Source organism: Peromyscus maniculatus, chromosome 21 (genome assembly GCF_049852395.1).
Source record: "Peromyscus maniculatus bairdii isolate BWxNUB_F1_BW_parent chromosome 21, HU_Pman_BW_mat_3.1, whole genome shotgun sequence".
Taxonomy (NCBI): domain Eukaryota; kingdom Metazoa; phylum Chordata; class Mammalia; order Rodentia; family Cricetidae; genus Peromyscus; species Peromyscus maniculatus.
The window spans coordinates 3,398,796-3,415,902 of NC_134872.1; the positions used below are offsets into that span (position 1 = coordinate 3,398,796).

General features: G+C 48.3%; 1 protein-coding gene across 1 annotated transcript; it reads right to left on the reverse strand.

The window, feature by feature from the left end:
* Btnl2 (butyrophilin like 2) lies at positions 1-16,472 on the reverse strand. The gene is made up of 9 exons (XM_015990496.3): positions 15,769-16,472; positions 14,255-14,338; positions 11,941-12,288; positions 8,633-8,914; positions 7,054-7,074; positions 5,987-6,334; positions 3,732-4,010; positions 2,922-3,017; positions 1-1,155 (listed from the first exon to the last, which is right to left on the reverse strand). The coding sequence occupies exons 2-9, from the start codon at positions 14,331-14,333 to the stop codon at positions 1,115-1,117; spliced, it is 1,494 nt and encodes a 497-aa protein (XP_015845982.1). The 5' UTR covers positions 14,334-14,338; positions 15,769-16,472; the 3' UTR covers positions 1-1,114.
* Between the last annotated feature and the right edge of the window lie 635 nt (positions 16,473-17,107).

A 17,107-nucleotide genomic window follows, 5' to 3' on the forward strand; every position in this document is an offset into this window, starting at 1 on the left:
CCACCATGACGACATGGACTCTAACCCTCTGGAACCATGAGCCCCAGATGAAATGTGTTCCTTTATAAGTTACCTTGGTCATGGTGTTTTGTCACAGCAATAGAATATTAACAAATTTTCCTGTCATCTTTCTGTTACCCTTCCATGACCCAGCTGCAAACATGCTTGGATAGAGACCACAGGGCCCGGCTTTGGCCTAATCTTTTGTTTATTAAAAATTATTTTTATTTTATTTGGATGTTTTGCCTGCATGTATGCCTGTGCACCAGGTGTGTGCCTGGTGCCCTCAGAGGCTAGAAGAGGATTCAGATCCCCTGGAACTGGAGTTAGAGACGGTTGTGAGCTGCCATATGGGTGCCGGGAGTAGAACTCAGGTCCTCTGCAAGAACAGCCAGTGCTCTTAACGCTGAGCTACTTCTCCAGCCCCTGCTCTGATTCGTAGAGTAGGTGCTGGGTCTTCTGGGACTGTGACTCACAGTTAGTCCTTTCTCTGTGGAGAAAGAAAAGAAGCCCTCTCCTCCCACCTACAGGTGGGGTGCTTCGTCCCCCTGGAGCTTCTGCATTGGAAGTTTCTAGAAAAACCCATCCAGGTCTCAGACGAGTGACACTTCTCTCCGGATCTAGGCTCCCCTTCTTGTATCCTCACGATGGGTCCAGAAGACGGTGGGATAAGGCTGCTGTGCACAGGCAAGGGACAGCAGAAAGATGCAGAGGGAGAGAAGATGTCATCACTGTGTGACACCAAGGTGGCGATGGGCGATGGGCTGCCTCCGGGAGAGGTGTCCCCTCACTGTGAGCAACAGGAGTGGGTCCTGCCCCATGAAGAACCCCTTTGGACAGCAGCAGGAGAGGCCATTCCTGTCAGGGCAGTGCGCTCATTGAGGGGAAAGGGGAAAGGAAGAATGGGGTGCTCAGGAATGGGGTGCACCGGGCTTGCATGGTGCACACTCAGAAATGGGGTGCACCGGGCTCACATGGTGCACACTCAGGAATGGGGTGCACCGAGCTCGCATGGTGCACACTCAGGAATGGGGTGCACCGAGCTCGCATGATATATATATATATATATTTAACCAGAGCTTCTTGTCAGAGGGAAGTCCTCGTGTGGCTTTCATCATTCTTGAGATTTTGCTGATTGCTGTGGTGTTTTTTGGTCTGGAAGGAAGCACAGAAGAGAAGGAGATTACAGAACGTCAAGGGTGAAGAGAAAACGGAGAGGACGTGCTGGAGTCAGACAGAGCGGTGTTCGAGGGCTTCCAGCTGTGTGTAGGACTGGGATGAATGGAGCCCCGAACCTCTACAGGAAAGCACACAGCAGGATTCAGCGGAGAAAAAAGGTCACTGGGTGTGGGAAAACAAGAGCACAATTGTCAGTTAAGATACGTTTGTGGATCTCGGTAATAGAAGAGGCGAGTCACATCTGTGAATAATAAATAATATAAACTAGAAATAAACGCTAGACTTCTGCCCTGAAAAATGATCTTTAAATCTGGCTTTGCTACTATAGAAACAGTGGAGAAAGAACTGGGGAACTGTCCCCCCTCTGCCCTTATGGTGGAAGAGGCATCCTTGCCCATGCTGTACTTGGAGTCTTACAGGCTGTTCTTCCTTTTCACTGCAAAGGAAGACATTGCATCAACAAGATGTCCCCTCTCCAATCTAACACCATGGTCATCACGGCTCTGCCTTAATCTCCTCCTGTTTATTTTTTGGTGAGAGGGTTCTCCATCCAAGCTAGCTAAATAAGACCAAATGCTTGACACCAGTAGTGGACACATTATTAGTCACCTGCACTCATGGCCTGGGGTGCGAGGACATGGTCTAAGGCCTGGACATGCAGGAACACAGGGTGGCACTTGGGGGCCCAGGGACCCACAAGAGCTTCAGGAGGCGGCTCTGTGGTAACTGGAGGCTGAGATGGCCCCTGGTTTCCAAGAAAGTATGTGACTAGTTTGAGTTATTTGTAGGCTGACAGAGAGTTGGAGCCCCAGAAGTTGGGGGCCAGATAGGGTTTTGTTCACTTGACGGAAGGCTTTAGCGGATGGGGGCTTTCCTGCTTGGCAGTGGGGTGGGATAATGGGTGAGAGCAGGGCATCGTGGTTGGGCATTGGCAAGGCAGTACAAGAAGCCTGAGGCTGAGCAACTCTCCTGAATTGGAGTTACAGACAGATGTGAGCTGCCCAGTGGGTGCCGGGTCCTCTGCAAGAACAGTCAGAGATCTTAACCCCTAAGGCACCTCTCCAGCCACAGGTAGTTAGCGCACAGCGATAGATTCTAGTGTGACATTTTCTCCACAGATGTCACTATACTCTGCTGTTTTCTTTCTTCTTTCCCCATTGCCCATCTTTGTCTCCTCTTCCAACTTCCTCTAAAAATTATTTTTTCTTCTCTATAACTATTTTCCTGCATGTATGTCTGTGAACCATGGCATGTCTGGTGCTTGCAGAAGCCAGAAGAAAGCATTAATCCCCTGAGACTGGAGTTAGAGATGGTTGTGAGCCGCCATGTGGGTCCTGGGAACTGAACTTAGGTCCTCTGCAAGAGCAACAGGTGCTCCTAACTCCAAGCCATCTCTCTGCCTCTCTCCTAACCTCTTTCTGGTTCCTCTTCTCCCCCTGTGCTGAGGTATCCTGACATCATCGTCATCATGAGGCCAGCTGAGGCCGAGAGAGTTCAGTCACCATGATCCAAGTACCAGAGGAGGGATGCAAACCCAGATCCAACGGAGCCTCGGGTTTCAAGCCCTGCGCCATTGCTCTGGCCCCCAAGTTCTTGTGTCTAACCCCATTGCTGTTGTATCTGTGAACTCCAAGCTCACTCATCGCTGAGCCTGGATGGCAGGAACGTATGCCAGGACTCTCGTGACCCATCAGTTGCTGAAGAATGACCCAGTGCCTGTCCAGTCCTGTTCACCCACGTACCTTTCGGACGGCGCTTCACCTTGAGCAGGTCAACAGCCATGGCAAGAGGCAGCACCAGGACGGGCAGGGCCATCCACAGCAAAGCTATCTTGGAGTCTGAAACGCAAGCCCCAGTAAGTCATGAGACGAGGTAAATATCAAGATGGCTCTGTTCCCAGGAGCAGCCTGAGGACCGGGTCTCTCCAGGAGTCTGCTGGTTCAGTTTCCCTGCTCCACAGAAGCCAAAGGGGAGCAGGCAAGTTTGGCTTTGGTGCCTCCCACCCCCATTTTCCTTCTCTTTCCAGTTGTATCATTGTGTCACAGAGCCATTGGAGTAACTAGTGTGGAAAAGTCTCCCAGGCTATAACCACCAGGGTTTTGAGGAAAATTAATTTCTTGTGGTGAAATAAATTCACTATTGTTGAATTTATTTGAGAGAGAGAGAAAAAAACTCAGAGAAATGTTGTTCCTAAGTGACCTGAGGACAAACTTTGCAAGCGACATAGATTTATTTTTTAAAGATTTATTAAAAAAAACAACAACAACCCACCTGAGAGAAAAAAATAAAGTAGGAGGAGAAGAAGAAAAGAAGAAGACAAGAGGAGAAGGGGGAGGAGGAGGAGGAGGAGCAGCAGCCGCCGCCACAGTGGGCTGAGTGTCGGGTTCGCACCCGTAAACCCAGCACTTGTGATGTGGAGGCAGGAGGATCAGAAGTCCCAGGCCAGCCTGAGCACGTGAAACCTCTCCAAGAAAAACCACAGATCCCTGTGAATCAGTCTCAATCCGTTCGGCACTTATTTCCCACGCCAGAGGAAAGCATGAGTCACCAACCTGAGAGAGGAAACCGCGCAGCCTTCTCCTCGCCCCCAGTGAGGCTGATGGAGCAGGTCACATTCACCACGGAGTTGTTTGTGACCAGCAGGAGCGTCTCCACCTGGAACAGCCCCTCGCTCTCTTGATGAAAGGCCTCGGAAAACGATGGTATTGCCTTTCCGTCTCTGCCCCTCCACTGCACGTGGGGCCGTGGGAACCACCCATCCGATGCGCACCTCAGCTGCACGCCTCCATCCTTCAGGACCTCCTGGGTGATCCGTGGGGTGGAACCCACCGCTGGGGACAGAGACCAATGAAGCAGAGATGAAGCCTTCGCACGTGTGTGTGTGTGTGTGTGTGTGTGTGTGTGTGTGTGTGTGTGTTAAGCAACTTACCTCTCCCCAAATGTGTGCTGTGCTCGAGACATTGAAATCAGTGTAAATACATGTGCTCTGTGACTTGGAAAAAAAAGGGGGGGCAGGTAAGAGCATTTTGGGGAGAACAGCTGAGCTCATAGCCGAGGCCTCCTCTGGGAACTGGGGCTGACTACAGGGTTTCTTGTTCTGTTTTTCCATTTTCTTTTCTTTTTTCTTTTTTTCTTTTTGGTTTTTCGAGACAGGGTTTCTCTGTGTAGCTTTGCTCCTTTCCTGGATCTCACTCTGTAGACCAGGCTGGCCTCGAACTCACAAAGATCCGCCTGTCTCTGCCTCCGAGTGCTGGGATTAAAGGCGTGCGCCACCACCGCCCGGCTATTTTTCTATTTTCTATTCCAAAGTCTTCTGAGACAGATTAGGAGGTTTGTTTTTTTTTTAACCTTGACTTCCTATCTCTTTCCTCCAGCCCTGACAACAAAGTTGCTTTGATCAGACATGAGACACATGGACAGCGTGGAAGAAACTGGGTAGAAGTTTCTCAAAGCAGAGGCAGAAAGCAATGTAGAAATCCTCCAGGCATTTCACGCGCCTGCTCATTAATTTAGGCTGGGACTTGGAGGGAGAAATACGAAGGATAGCCAGGGTTTGGGCCTATGTCCTTGACGACATCTGCTGACCTTGGAGAGCTGTTCTAGGGGTGATTTCTGTGTGCCGTCCTCTGAGCACACTCAAACTGTCAGTCTTCACAGATTCTGTGTGTGTGGTAGATCGAGCTGAGTCTTCAAATTACCACACTTCCTGGAAATTACATAGTTCCCAGAATCTCAGTAGCACTGGGAAATAATAAGTCTTACATAAAATTATGGGGAATATTCTCAGATTGCCCAGAACCCATGGCTACTTTATGGAGGTGCTTGAGAGTGCTACTTTTCTGATTGTTCTATACTTAAAAATTTAAACCACAGGAAATGCCTGGTACTGCCAGACTGGCCAAGAACTAGAGGTGGTGAAGCTTGTAGCCCCAAGGGAGACTCCTGCTGTCATTTTGTTAAGTAGTATCAAACCGCCTCCCAGATTCTTTATCTCTGCCCCCATAGATTAATACAGCTCTAGGACCTCATCAGAGAAGTGTCTTTGTGCAGTGGATGGTGGTTAAGACAGAGACAACTGTCAAAGTGCAGGGAGGTGTCGGGGGCTGCTCAGATACCCACAAATGGGATATCTGTATCCTACCACCCCCCATGGCTGAGCGGCCATCACAGAAGAGTGAAGCAGAAAGATGGTAAGGGTCAGAGCACGGTACTGAAACAGTGTCTGAACGTGACAGGACCACTGTATTCAGGAATCCATAGCTGTGCCGTGGTTGCCTACGCCAGACCTCACAAGATCAAGCCCGTCAGCATTTCAGCAGGGAAGTGGGAGGGCATCATGAGCCACACCCCTAGCTGAGGCGCTACGGACAGTTGATAGCTTCAGGGAAGGGGAGAGTCAGTTCTCTTTAAGGGTGTGGCTCCTGGTAGGCTGACCATGCTCTAGCGGATGGTTCCACACCCATGAGCACAAACTGGAGTCGATGAGTTATTAAATAAAAAAAAAGAGGATAGAAGTTGGGGGGTAGAGAAGGGAGGGTAGATCTTGGAAGAGTTAAGTGGGGGTGTGGGTTGGAGGGTGACTATGATCAACATACATGGTTTGAAAATCTCAAAGAACTAGTAAAAATATTTATTTAAAAACTTCAAATCAGGTTGCCTGAAGTTGTGATCTTGAAGAATCTGCGGTGGTTGCTGCACTAAAAGTTCAATATAAGTTTGAAAATGAATGAGCACGGAGAACACTTTGGGAGCCAGAGAAATCTCCCAGGAACCAGCATATGTCACAGTGTTAACCTGGAATTCTTACCCATCACCTGTACATCCATACGGGCTTCCTGGTAGACACCATCTTTTCCAAAAAGGCACCGGTACTGCCCATCATCTGATGGTCTGGCATCGTGTATCCGCAGGGTCAGATTTCCTTCATGGATGGCGTCACTCATCACCACAGTTCTCCCTCTGTATCCCACCATCTGCTCCTCAGCCGAGTGGGCCCCGTCCACATACACGTGGACTGCGGGGTAATAGTGGGATCGGACCCACCTCACCTCCATGCTCTGAGCGTCAGTTCGAGGTGACAGGTGACAAGTTAATTCTATGTTTTCCCCGACTTGGACAAGGATGGGCTGGGAAGGTCCAATCACCCTTGAGGAAGCTGTTAAATACACCAGACAGAGAACAAGAAATGAACCAACATGGAGAAGTAACTCTACAACACGGACTTCTTATGTGAGGTTCAGAACCTGCAAAACCCCAGGGGAGGTATGAGGCTCAGGGTCACTCTTGGAGGAGGGTGGGACTCACGGTCTTAGGATGCCAGTGGTCCTTGTTTAAGGAAGAGCCTTGCTAGTCTGAAGAGAACACTAGTTACAGCCCAGGCTACACACCACTAATGGAATGATTTTACTGCTAAAACTCTCAGAATAAAATGAATATTCTGTCACTTCAAATCTGGCTGACTTTACGTACTGAATCAGTCCATGTCTCAGAGTTTTAAACTGTAAAATGTACCTACTGCTACTCAAATCCTAAGGTAGTTGTGGGACTAAGCAAAGGCTCTTGGGTGACCATGCAGTGGGAGCAGAGGTTAGATTGGGAGATGTAAGGGTGCAGGAGCCCATACTATCCTCTGGTCAGCGGCTAAAAGTGAGTGCCAGGAGGGTGTGTAGCAACAGAAATCGAAGAAGCCCTTCCCTACACCAGTATGTGAAGGAGGCTGCGGAGGTCTGTGCCCTGCCATTCCCTTCCCACGCTAACTTAACCAGCACCAGGGAGAGCCCTGTCTCCCCTTTTCCTGGGGATCATGAGGTGTCCTGGCTGTTTTCCACACTCTGCCCTCCTCCAGGGAGGGGTGTGCATGAGAATCTCACTCACCCAGCTCTGTCTGGAGTTTCTCTGGAGAAAGAAAAAGAAAAACATTTTAAGGAATTTGGTCTAAAGGAAAGGAAAGAAAATATCTCCAGAAATAAAAGTAAGCTTTACATTTTATTTAAGAACTCAATTTACTTAAAAAATATGAAAAGCAGAAAAATAATTCTTCCCCATGGATCATCTGGTGATACAGATTTTACTTTTTTCACAACAAAAAGCTGTCAGTTCTATCACCATCAACTCAGTTTGCTTTGGCTGATATTAAGTGCTAGTAAAAAATACACATTTTTATAAATGCATGCTAAATATGAAATATATGGTCACAAACAAGTATCACTTAGAATTCCAAACCAGGACTATATGACACTGATTGACACCACATTTACTTTGCTTACATCAGCAACACATCCAAACAGAGTGTCCTAAAATCTCACTTCAATTTAAGGTATTTACAGACGATACTCATCACATAATAGCAATGTCTAGGTTGGCACGTCAGCTCATGCCTATAGTAACATAATAACAACCCCTTAGAGGCTCAGCCAAGAGGATTGCTGTGGGTTTGAAGCCAGCCTGGAGCACAAAGTGAGATTGTCTCAAAAGAAAAAGAAATGCCTATTCTAGATAGAAATAGATAGACAGATAGATGATAGATAGATAGATAGATAGATAGATAGATAGATAGATAGATAGATGGATAGACAGATAGATAGACAGACAGGTAGATGGATAGATAGATAGATAGATAGATAGATAGATAGATAGATAGATAGATAGATAGATAGATGACAGACAGGTAGATGATAGATATTTAGAAAGACAGGTGATTGATAGATGATGATATTATAGATAGATGATAGGTCAATGATTAATTAATAGATGATAGATTAATAGATGATGGTGATTGGTAGATTTGTGATATCTAGGTGGTGGATTAGATATATGAATGATAGATAAATGATGGATAATTAACAAATAGTTGGCAGATGGATATATGATAGATTATTGATAGATTAGTAGGTAGATAAGATAGGTAGGTAATAGATGATGCTAGATGGTAAGTAGATCTGTATCATTGAGCATAAGGATTTTCTGGGCTCTCAAAATCATTCAGGGCTTCTCTCCATCCCAGCTCTAACTTCTAACAACACATGAAACATACCTCACCCCTAATGTATTGAGTGTTTTGATTATTGTTTTTGTTACTTTTTATTGACTATTTTGTTACTATTTATAATTAAGAAGCTGTCAAAGAAACCACCCCATTCTGACTAAGCACATGATTGGTTCCTGGAGGTAACTGGCACAGCACAGGACAATGTCTCAGCTGGAGGAATATTTTTATTACATTTCCAATGTATTGAACGTCTGCGAGGAAAAATCAACACTGAATTACAATGTAGAACTTGAAAATTACTGAAATACTATGAACTGCCATCTGATCAAAATGCACTCACTACATGCTTTTCTGGTATAAATGTTTATGAATTTTAACATATTATTTAAATACAATCAAATAAAACATGAGTTACTGCTGAGCAGCATCCCCAACCTTTCAGGGTGCCTGAGGCAGAGCACTGACCTGGCAGGGCAATGGTGGCCTCCTTGGCCTCCTTGAGGCCATGGTTGTAGATGAGGCAGGAAATGGTCTCTGAAGTGTCATTCCTGACCACTAGTGTGTCTTCCACGTAGAACAGCCCATCTTCACCCAGCACGTGATTCTCAGAGAAACTCAACAACTTTTCTTCCCTGGTGTCTTCCCAGTAGACCTCGGGCACAGGGAACCAGCCCTGGGATGTGCACACGAGCTGGACCCCTCCATCTCCAGGTCCCTTCACGTGGATGTTTGGGGAAGATCCTAGAGCTGGAGAGAGAGAGAACATCCTTGAAGCTCAGAGCCCACAGAGGGAGCTGAGACCCCGAGTCCTTCACAGGGAGGAAGTGGGAGCCCAGGGCCTGGAAGCAGGCAGCATTACCAGGAGTTCTTCCCACCAAGTTCTAGTTTTTTGTTTGTTTCTCAGTCTGTGTCTTTAAACTTTAGCATCTGACCACACTTTTCTTTGGACTTAGATGGTGAAGAGGGAGAGGAGGAAAACTTGACAGAATTTGTTTTGTGTCTCTGGTGCTGTGAAGAAGATGTGGTGTGAAAATGATGTGGTGTGAAGAGTGGTGTGAGGATGTGGTGAGAAGATGTGGTGTGAGGATGTGGTGTGAGGATGTGGTGTGAGGATGTGGTGTGAGGATGTGGTGTGAAGATGTGGTGTGAGGATGTGGTGTGAGGATGAGGTGTGAAGATGTGGTATGAAGATGTGGTGTGAGGATGTGGTGTGAAGATGAGGTGTGAGGATGTGGTGTGAGGATGTGGTGTGAAGATGAGGTGTGAGGATGTGGTGTGAAGCTGTGGTGTGAGGATGTGGTGTGAGGATGTGGTGTGAGGATGTGGTGTGAAGATGAGGTGTGAGGATGTGGTGTGAAGCTGTGGTGTGAGGATGTGGTGTGAGGATGTGGTGTGAGGATGTGGTATGAAGATGTGGTGTGAGGATGTGGTGTGAAGATGAGGTGTGAGGATGTGGTGTGAAGCTGTGGTGTGAGGATGTGGTGTGAGGATGTGGTGTGAGGATGTGGTGTGAAGATGAGGTGTGAGGATGTGGTGTGAAGCTGTGGTGTGAAGCTGTGGTGTGAAGCTGTGGTGTGAGGATGTGGTGTGAGGATGTGGTGTGAGGATGTGGTGTGAGGATGTGGTGTGAAGATGAGGTGTGAGGATGTGGTGTGAAGCTGTGGTGTGAGGATGAGGTGTGAAGGTGTGGTGTGAAGGTGTGGTGTGAGGATGTGGTGTGAAGATGTGGTGTGAGGATGTGGTGTGAAGCTGTGGTGTGAAGTGTGGTGTGAGGATGTGGTGGGACTCATTCACAACGGTATCTGTGCTCCCAGCTTTGCTTTGTCCTCTTTCTGTGTGCTAGGAGCCTTGTCTGCCATTTTGGATGGTATCTGGACTCTAATTTAAATGAGACATTTATTATTAAACTCAGACATCATGCTCATGGGCTATTTTCATTTCTTCAGTGGGCAGTTGCAGTTTTGGCACGCAGTAAAATGCACGAGAAATTACTGTACCTTAACATTTTTTCAGTGGGGAAATCTAACTAATTTGTATAAACCCCAAAGTGCTTTCTTTAACATCACAGCTGTTTATATCACGGGCTTAGAGAATGAATGAGTGAGCCTTTCACTTGCACCCTGAGAAAACCCCTGACTTAATTCTAAATGTCCCTGAGTGTGGCAATAGTCAGTGTCCAGCTCCACTTGCATCTCCAAAATACACAGATTCTCACATCTGTTTCGAATCAATGGAACACAGCAATGGGAATCAGCTGTGAGCGTCAAGGAACAATGTTAAACATGAAAGTGTCTCAGGAAACCAAACAACAACAACAATCCCCAAAGCAGAACTGATGTGTAACCCCACTGTCCCACTTCTGAGAAGACACCTGAGGGAATTTAAGCCTGCCCTCATTCATGGCAGAACCCTTCCCAAAGTCCAGCCAAAGCCCAATTGTAAGGTCAGCCTGGATGTCCGTCCACAAATGAGTGGACAAAGAAAATGGGGTGTGAATGCACAATGGTGTGCTCTTAAATTTTAGTTATGCATGTACGTGCATCTGTGCACCACGTGTGTGCCTGGTGCCTGTGGAGGCCAGAGGAGGCGTTGGATGCCCTGGAACTGGAGTTGCAGGAGGTTGCGGGCTGCTCTGTGGGTGCCGGGAATCAAGCTGGGTCCTCTGGGAGAGCAGCAAACACTCCTAAAGGCTGAGATGTTCCTCCAGCTCCCACAATGCTGTTTATTCACTCAAAATGGATTAAACTAAGTCATTCGTGGGAAATGGGTGACACTGGAGACCGTCATATTAAGCAGAAGGAGATTGTGGGATGGGGAGGGAGACAGGAGAGGGCAATGGGTAAATATGGTCAAAGTCCGTGATAAACTTGAATGAAAGCATCACGAGACCCACCACTTTGCACAGGGAATACATGCTAATGGATTTTTTAACGGTGGTAGCAGCAAAGAAAGAGCTGCACTGGCCAGAGAGGCCAGGGTCTCCAGAGAGTCCTCTCCCTGGTGGAGCAGCTGGGTTTGCCTGCCTCCCCTTCAGCGTGTGGGGTGATTACGACAGTGAGCAGATGACCTGTGTGAGCTCAAACCAGACAAAACCCCAGCATGGAGGGGGAGATGGGCACGAATCCTGTCACTAGCTGAGAAGCTATCGGCGACTGATAGCTGCTGGGAGGGGGGCCGTTCTTCCTGCAGGGCGCCGCTCCTGGCAGGCTGACCAAGCTCAGCAGATGGCCACACACTGGAGTGTATTGATAGCACACATCGCACTGGGTGGAGGGGGAGGGAGAGGTGGAGACACGGTTGTATGGGTGGCGCAGGGGGCGGAGTCTGGGAGGAGTTGGCGAGGGAAAGAATGTGGTCAAAATCCATTGTATGAAGTCCTCAAAGAAGTAATAAAAATGCCGAAGAGGGGCTGGGGAGGTGGCTCAGTAGTTAAGAGCACTGGTTGCTCTTCTGTAGGACCTGGGTTTGATTCCCAACACCCACAGAGTGGCTCACAACCATCTGTAACTCCAGTTCTGGGGGATCTGACCTTCTTCTGGCCTCCATGGGCACTGAGCACACACAGGGCGCACAGACACACATGGGCAAAATACCCATACACGTAAAATAAAATCAAATAGTTCTTTTTAAAAGAATGAGTAAAAAGGAGTGTGTGTGTGTGTGTGTGTGTGTGTGTGTGTGTGTGTGTGTGGTTGAAAGAGGATTTTTCAAGGCACTAGGGTTGCCACAGGTGAGTGGATGCCCCCTGGTGCCCTGGGCCCCTGTGCACATACCTGCCACTTGGAGCAGCACGCTTGCCTCCCTCCAGTAGTCCCCTTCCTGGAAGCGGCACCAGTATTGCCCATCGTCACCCGGCTGGACCTGGCGAATCTTCAGAGCCACACTCCCCTCGTCAGTACTGTCCTCTGTCCACTCCGCCCGGCCTCTGTACCCCTCCATCTGTAGCCCCGACACCTCGGCTCCATCCCGGTGCGCAATCACAGGCGTGTTGGGGTCGGAGCGGTACCACCTCACCTCCATGTGCGCCGTTGTCCTCTTGGGGAGGAGCTGACATGTTAGCAGGGCATCTTCCCCGACTCTGGTGAGGACAGGGTGAGCAGGACCGACTACCCTGAATTCATCTACAAAACAGTGAAAAGGGAAACAAGCTAACAGACCCAGATGCTTGTTTCCAGTAGCCAAGGTGCTGGAATGTGGTACCAGCAGGCAGGAGGGATTTAATGTCAACAATTCAGAGAATTCAAGCATGGGAATCTGTACATTTTTTTGGTTAAAAAAGAAACTGTATGCATCCTAAAGTTTAAAAATTTGAGTGTGAATGTGTCACCAGCCTTGTGATTGGGAGGTAATTCCACGGTTAAGGAGCCTTTGAGATGGGGATTTTTTTTAAGGTATTTTATTTTTAATTATGCACCTTTGTGTGGGTACACACATATGTGTGCAGACCAGATGAGAACATTGGTTCCCTAGGAGCTGGGGTTACAAGTAGTTGTGAGCCATCTGCCGTAGGTGCTGGGGACTGAACTCAGGCCTCTGGAGGAGCATTTATCACTCTCAACAATGGAACCACCTCTTCTGCCCTGAGATTTGCACTCTTAAGCGGCCCATCTCTAAGACACTAACAGTGACAACACCTCTGGATTTCATTCCCGAATAAATTAATACGTGAGTTGATGTTTCCCCGGGGAACTTTATCTCGGTTCTATAGCCATTCTGAGTTTAGACAAATCAACACTGCCACTAGGTCCTGCAGCCTTCCGGGGTCACTCATGCCAGCAAGGGAGCTGACTTGGTTTTCTCCTTCCTTCTGGAGAAGGCAGAAGTCCAGGAGGTGGCAAATGGGGGCCTCATCGAGGGTTAGAGGCATGGCTTGCCTAGAAAGTTTGAGTCTTCTGGTCAAATTTTAAGTCATCTTCCTTGGTATCTGAAAATCAGAGAGATGTCTGGTCATCCTGTTTGTTGCTGCCTTAGGGTTTCTATTGCTGTAATGAAACACTATGACCGAAGAGCGAGTTGGGGAGGAAAGGGTTTATTAGGTTTACACTTCAGCAGTGCTGTTCATCACTGAAGGAAGTCAGGACAGGAACTCAAACAGGGCAGGATCCTGGAGGCAGGAGCTGAGGCAGAGGCCATGGAGAAGAGCTGCTTACTGGCTTGCTCCTCATGGCTTGCTCAGACTGTTTTCTTACAGAACCCAGGACCACCAGCCCAGGGATGGCATCACTCACCATGAACTGGGCCCTCGTCCCTTTATCACTAAATGAGAAAATGCTTTACACCTGGATCTCACTGAGGCATTTCCTCAACTGAGGCTCCTTCCTCTGATAACTCTAGCTTGTGTCAACTTGACACAAAACCAGCCAGACAGTTGCTATGTCTAAGAATTTCAAGCATGTATACTATGTTCTTCCTCTGCTGTTTCAGCAAGAAGGATTAGGAGTTCAAGGTCCATCTGGGCTACCATGCGAGTTGGAGGCCAGCCTGGGCTACGTGAAACCCTGTCCAGGGAGAGGGAGGGACTCAGAAGTTTAGCAGACACTTGCGGCCAAGCATGAAGAACTGAGTTCAAGTCCTAGGGTCCACATGGTGGAAGAATAGAACCAGCTCCAGCAAGTTGTCTTCTGACTTCCACACACGAGCCTCGGCATGCACATGAGCCCCCCACCTCATGTAATGTTAAAAGATAATACAATAAAGTAGTCATAAAAATAAATTTACTTAATTCAGATTTAAGATGAAATAAAATGATACTGCTCAAAAATTCTCTCCAGAACCTAAACAGAGATCTTGTGTCTTTTGTTGGTGGGATTTACATGTCACGCCTTATCCACAGTGTTTGAGTATTGAGTGAAAACTGGACATGCTCCAGCTACAGACTCAGTTGCGCTTTCCAGGTGACTTTCATTGCCGCCTAAAGTTGTTACTCGCGCCTAAGAGATGAGCAATGAAGGCAAGAGCTTTCGGAAGCCGGGGGGTGTGAAGCCCAGCGTGAGTCCTGGACCTCTACACCCTGAGCTATTGCACCTCTGGCTGGGTTGTGCATCTTAGATCCTCAGGGCATGCCAGCAAGGGCGGAAGGGAGCCTACCTGGGTGCTTCACAGTCAGCAGGATGAAGAGCAAGGAGGCAGCCACACCAGACAGACTGTACCCTGGACAATCCGCCATCCTCCCTGGAGCAAACACAGGAGAAAGTGCCGCTGTGATATACCCAGTACGCCCTGCAGTTTCTGCCGTGTGTGTGTGTGTGTGTGTGTGTGTGTGTGTGTGTGTGTGTGTGTGTGTGTGTTGTCAGCTTGACACATGCCAGAGCACTGGTTCTCAACCTTTCTGATGCTGTGACCCTTAATGCTGTGACCCTTAAATACAGTTCCTCATGTTGTGGTGACCCCCAAGCATAAAACTATTTTTCCAGTTGCTACTTCATAACTGTAATTTTGTTACTGTTATGAATCGTAATGTAAATATCTGTGTTTTCCAGTGGTCTTAGGCCACCCCTGTGAAAGGTTCATTTGACCTTCAAAGGAGTCACCACTTGTAGGTTGAGAAAGGCTGAGTTATAAGAGGAACCCTCAGTGGAGAAACTGCCTCCATCAGATTGGCTGGTGGGCAAGTCTATAAGGCGTTTTCTTGATTAATGATTGATGGAGGAGGGTCCAGCCCACTGTGGGCGGTGCCACCCCCCACAGGTGGGCCTGCACCATATAAGAATGCCAGCCAAGCAAGCCACAGGGGGCAAGCCAGTAGGCAGTGTTGCCCTGTGGTCTCTGCTTCAGTGCCTGCCTCCTGTTCCTGCTTGAGTCCCTGCCCTGACTCCCTTCAGAGTAGATGGTAAGCTGTAAGACGAAATTAACCCTTCCCTCCCCAGGTTGCTTTTGGTCTTGTCGTTTGTCTCCGTAATAAAAAGCAAGCCAGGACAGTGTCCGATGGCTACGCCATCTTAATAAATAAACATCACCAAACCCTCACCATCAAACCATGGTCTGTCTCTGTTCTCTGCAGTTACTGGTCACAGCTGACTCCCTTCCTCACAGCTGACCTCTCCCCATGGGGTTGCACAGGAAGTTACTCCTTAGGTTCCACACCTCTCACACCTCACATAGCCCAGGCTGGCTTCTACCTTGCTGTGTAGCCAAGGACGACCTTGAACTCCTCCCTCTACCTCTTGTGAGTGCTGAGATTGAAATTCCATACACCGGGAGGCAAATACTGAAGAGGATGAGGCAGGTGGATGTCCAATTTGAGGCCAATCTGAGCCGAAGGAAGTTTTCTGATTGGAATGAAAATCAGTCCCGAGCTAAGGAGACAATAACAATAAAAAGAGACTCAGCCTGGTGGCTCACTAAAAGCCCAGTACTCAGAAGGCTGAGGCAGGAGGATTACCATGAGTTGGAAGTCAGTATGGGCTATAGAGTGAGAGCCTGCCTCAGAACACCACTCTCTGAGAAATGTGCAGTGGAGATCAACAGGAAGTGAGAGCTATTGTCACCGGTGGCCATTTCCTGACAGGATGCTGCCTGTGTGTAGGCTCTACTTCCTCGTGTTAGGAGACTCCCCCAAATCCCATGTCTATCCTTCACTAGAGACTCTCCAAGCCACTCACCTGTCTCTCTCTCTTTTGGGGTGAAATCGAGGCTGTTGAGTTGTGTTGTCTCACTCAACCACAGGTGTGTCCCTCATCCACACAGCAGGTGTCTAGAGACGGGTGAGCCCAGGACACACTGGCTGGAGAGGCAGCTGCGGAGCAGGAGCAGTCGGGGGAAGTGGAGGTATCTTCGGGTTGGGTGAGGGGAGATTTGAATGTTGCCAACCAGAGCCAGGTCCCCGAGGTTCACTCTAAAATGAGACTGCAGTCAGAGCAGCACACTCATCTCTGGCCCATTGCGCTCGCTCACAAGTGAAACCCAGAGGACGGGTGGACTTTGACTGGGCTCCGCTCTGATTTCGCTAGACTTCTAGGCACAGCTATTACATTGACATCTTAACCTCATCAGAACGCCAGCACTCAGGCTGGACTCTGCTCCACATCCTGTTCAGCAGGCAGGACCTGCCATCTGATAGCGCCCCACGTCATGGCTACCTTTGTCCTGCCTGCCAGCTTGCTGAACATCCGCAATTCCCCATGTAGGACCAAGCTCACCTCAGAACATGGAGTCTGTGGGCCTGCAGAATTGGGAGCATGACTGTCTATCTACACCTGATCTTAACTCTGCTGAGGAGAAAACTAAAGCAGGGATGTTCCTTCCCTGAGACCAGAGCATCAGGCCAAGGTGTCCTGTGAGCCAATTTATCTTTTCTTTTTCTTTTTCTCTTTCTCTTTCTTTCTCTCTCTCTCTCTCTCTCTCTCTCTCTCTCTCTCTCTCTCTCTCTCTCTCCCTCTCTCTCTCTCTTTCTTTCTTTCTTTCTTTCTTCCTTTATTTCTTTTTCTGGAAAAAAGTTCTGTTTTGTGTGTGTTCTTTTTTATACAGGGTTTTCTGTGTAGTCTTGGATGTCCTGGAACTCACTCTGTAGACCAGGCTGGCCTGGAACTCAGAGATCCTCCTGTCTCTGCCTCCTGAGTGCTGGGATTAAAGGTGTGTGTCACCACCGCCTGATTTTGCAATGGTTAGTTTTAATTGTCAGCTGATCCAATGTAGACTCTCCATGAAGGATTGCATCAACGGGGTTGGTCTGTGGACAAGTCTGTGAGGGAATATCTTAGTTGGGTTAGTAGAGGTGGAAAGACTCCGGCCTGCAATCCGAAGGCACCATTTCATGGACTGGGTCCTGAGCTGCAAGTGAAGCTTCCTGAGAGTGAAGAGGCAAGGTGAGCTGAGCAGACATTTACAAGAGCAGAGCATTCATGACATCACAGGAGCAGAGCAGCCATGGTATCACAGAAACAGAGCAGCCATGATATCACAGGGGCAGAGCATCTATGACATCACAGGACCAGAGCAGCC

Excerpts from the sequence above, each read along its gene's own strand:
- Btnl2 (XM_015990496.3), bottom strand. The coding sequence starts at position 14,333 with ATGGCGGATTGTCCAGGGTACAGTCTGTCTGGTGTGGCTGCCTCCTTG. Across the intron at positions 12,289-14,254 it reads GCTGACTGTGAAGCACCCAG|ATGAATTCAGGGTAGTCGGT; the intron begins GTAGGCTCCCTT and ends ACTGTTTTGTAG. Across the intron at positions 6,335-7,053 it reads GAAACTCCAGACAGAGCTGG|CTTCCTCAAGGGTGATTGGA; the intron begins GTGAGTGAGATT and ends TGTATTTAACAG.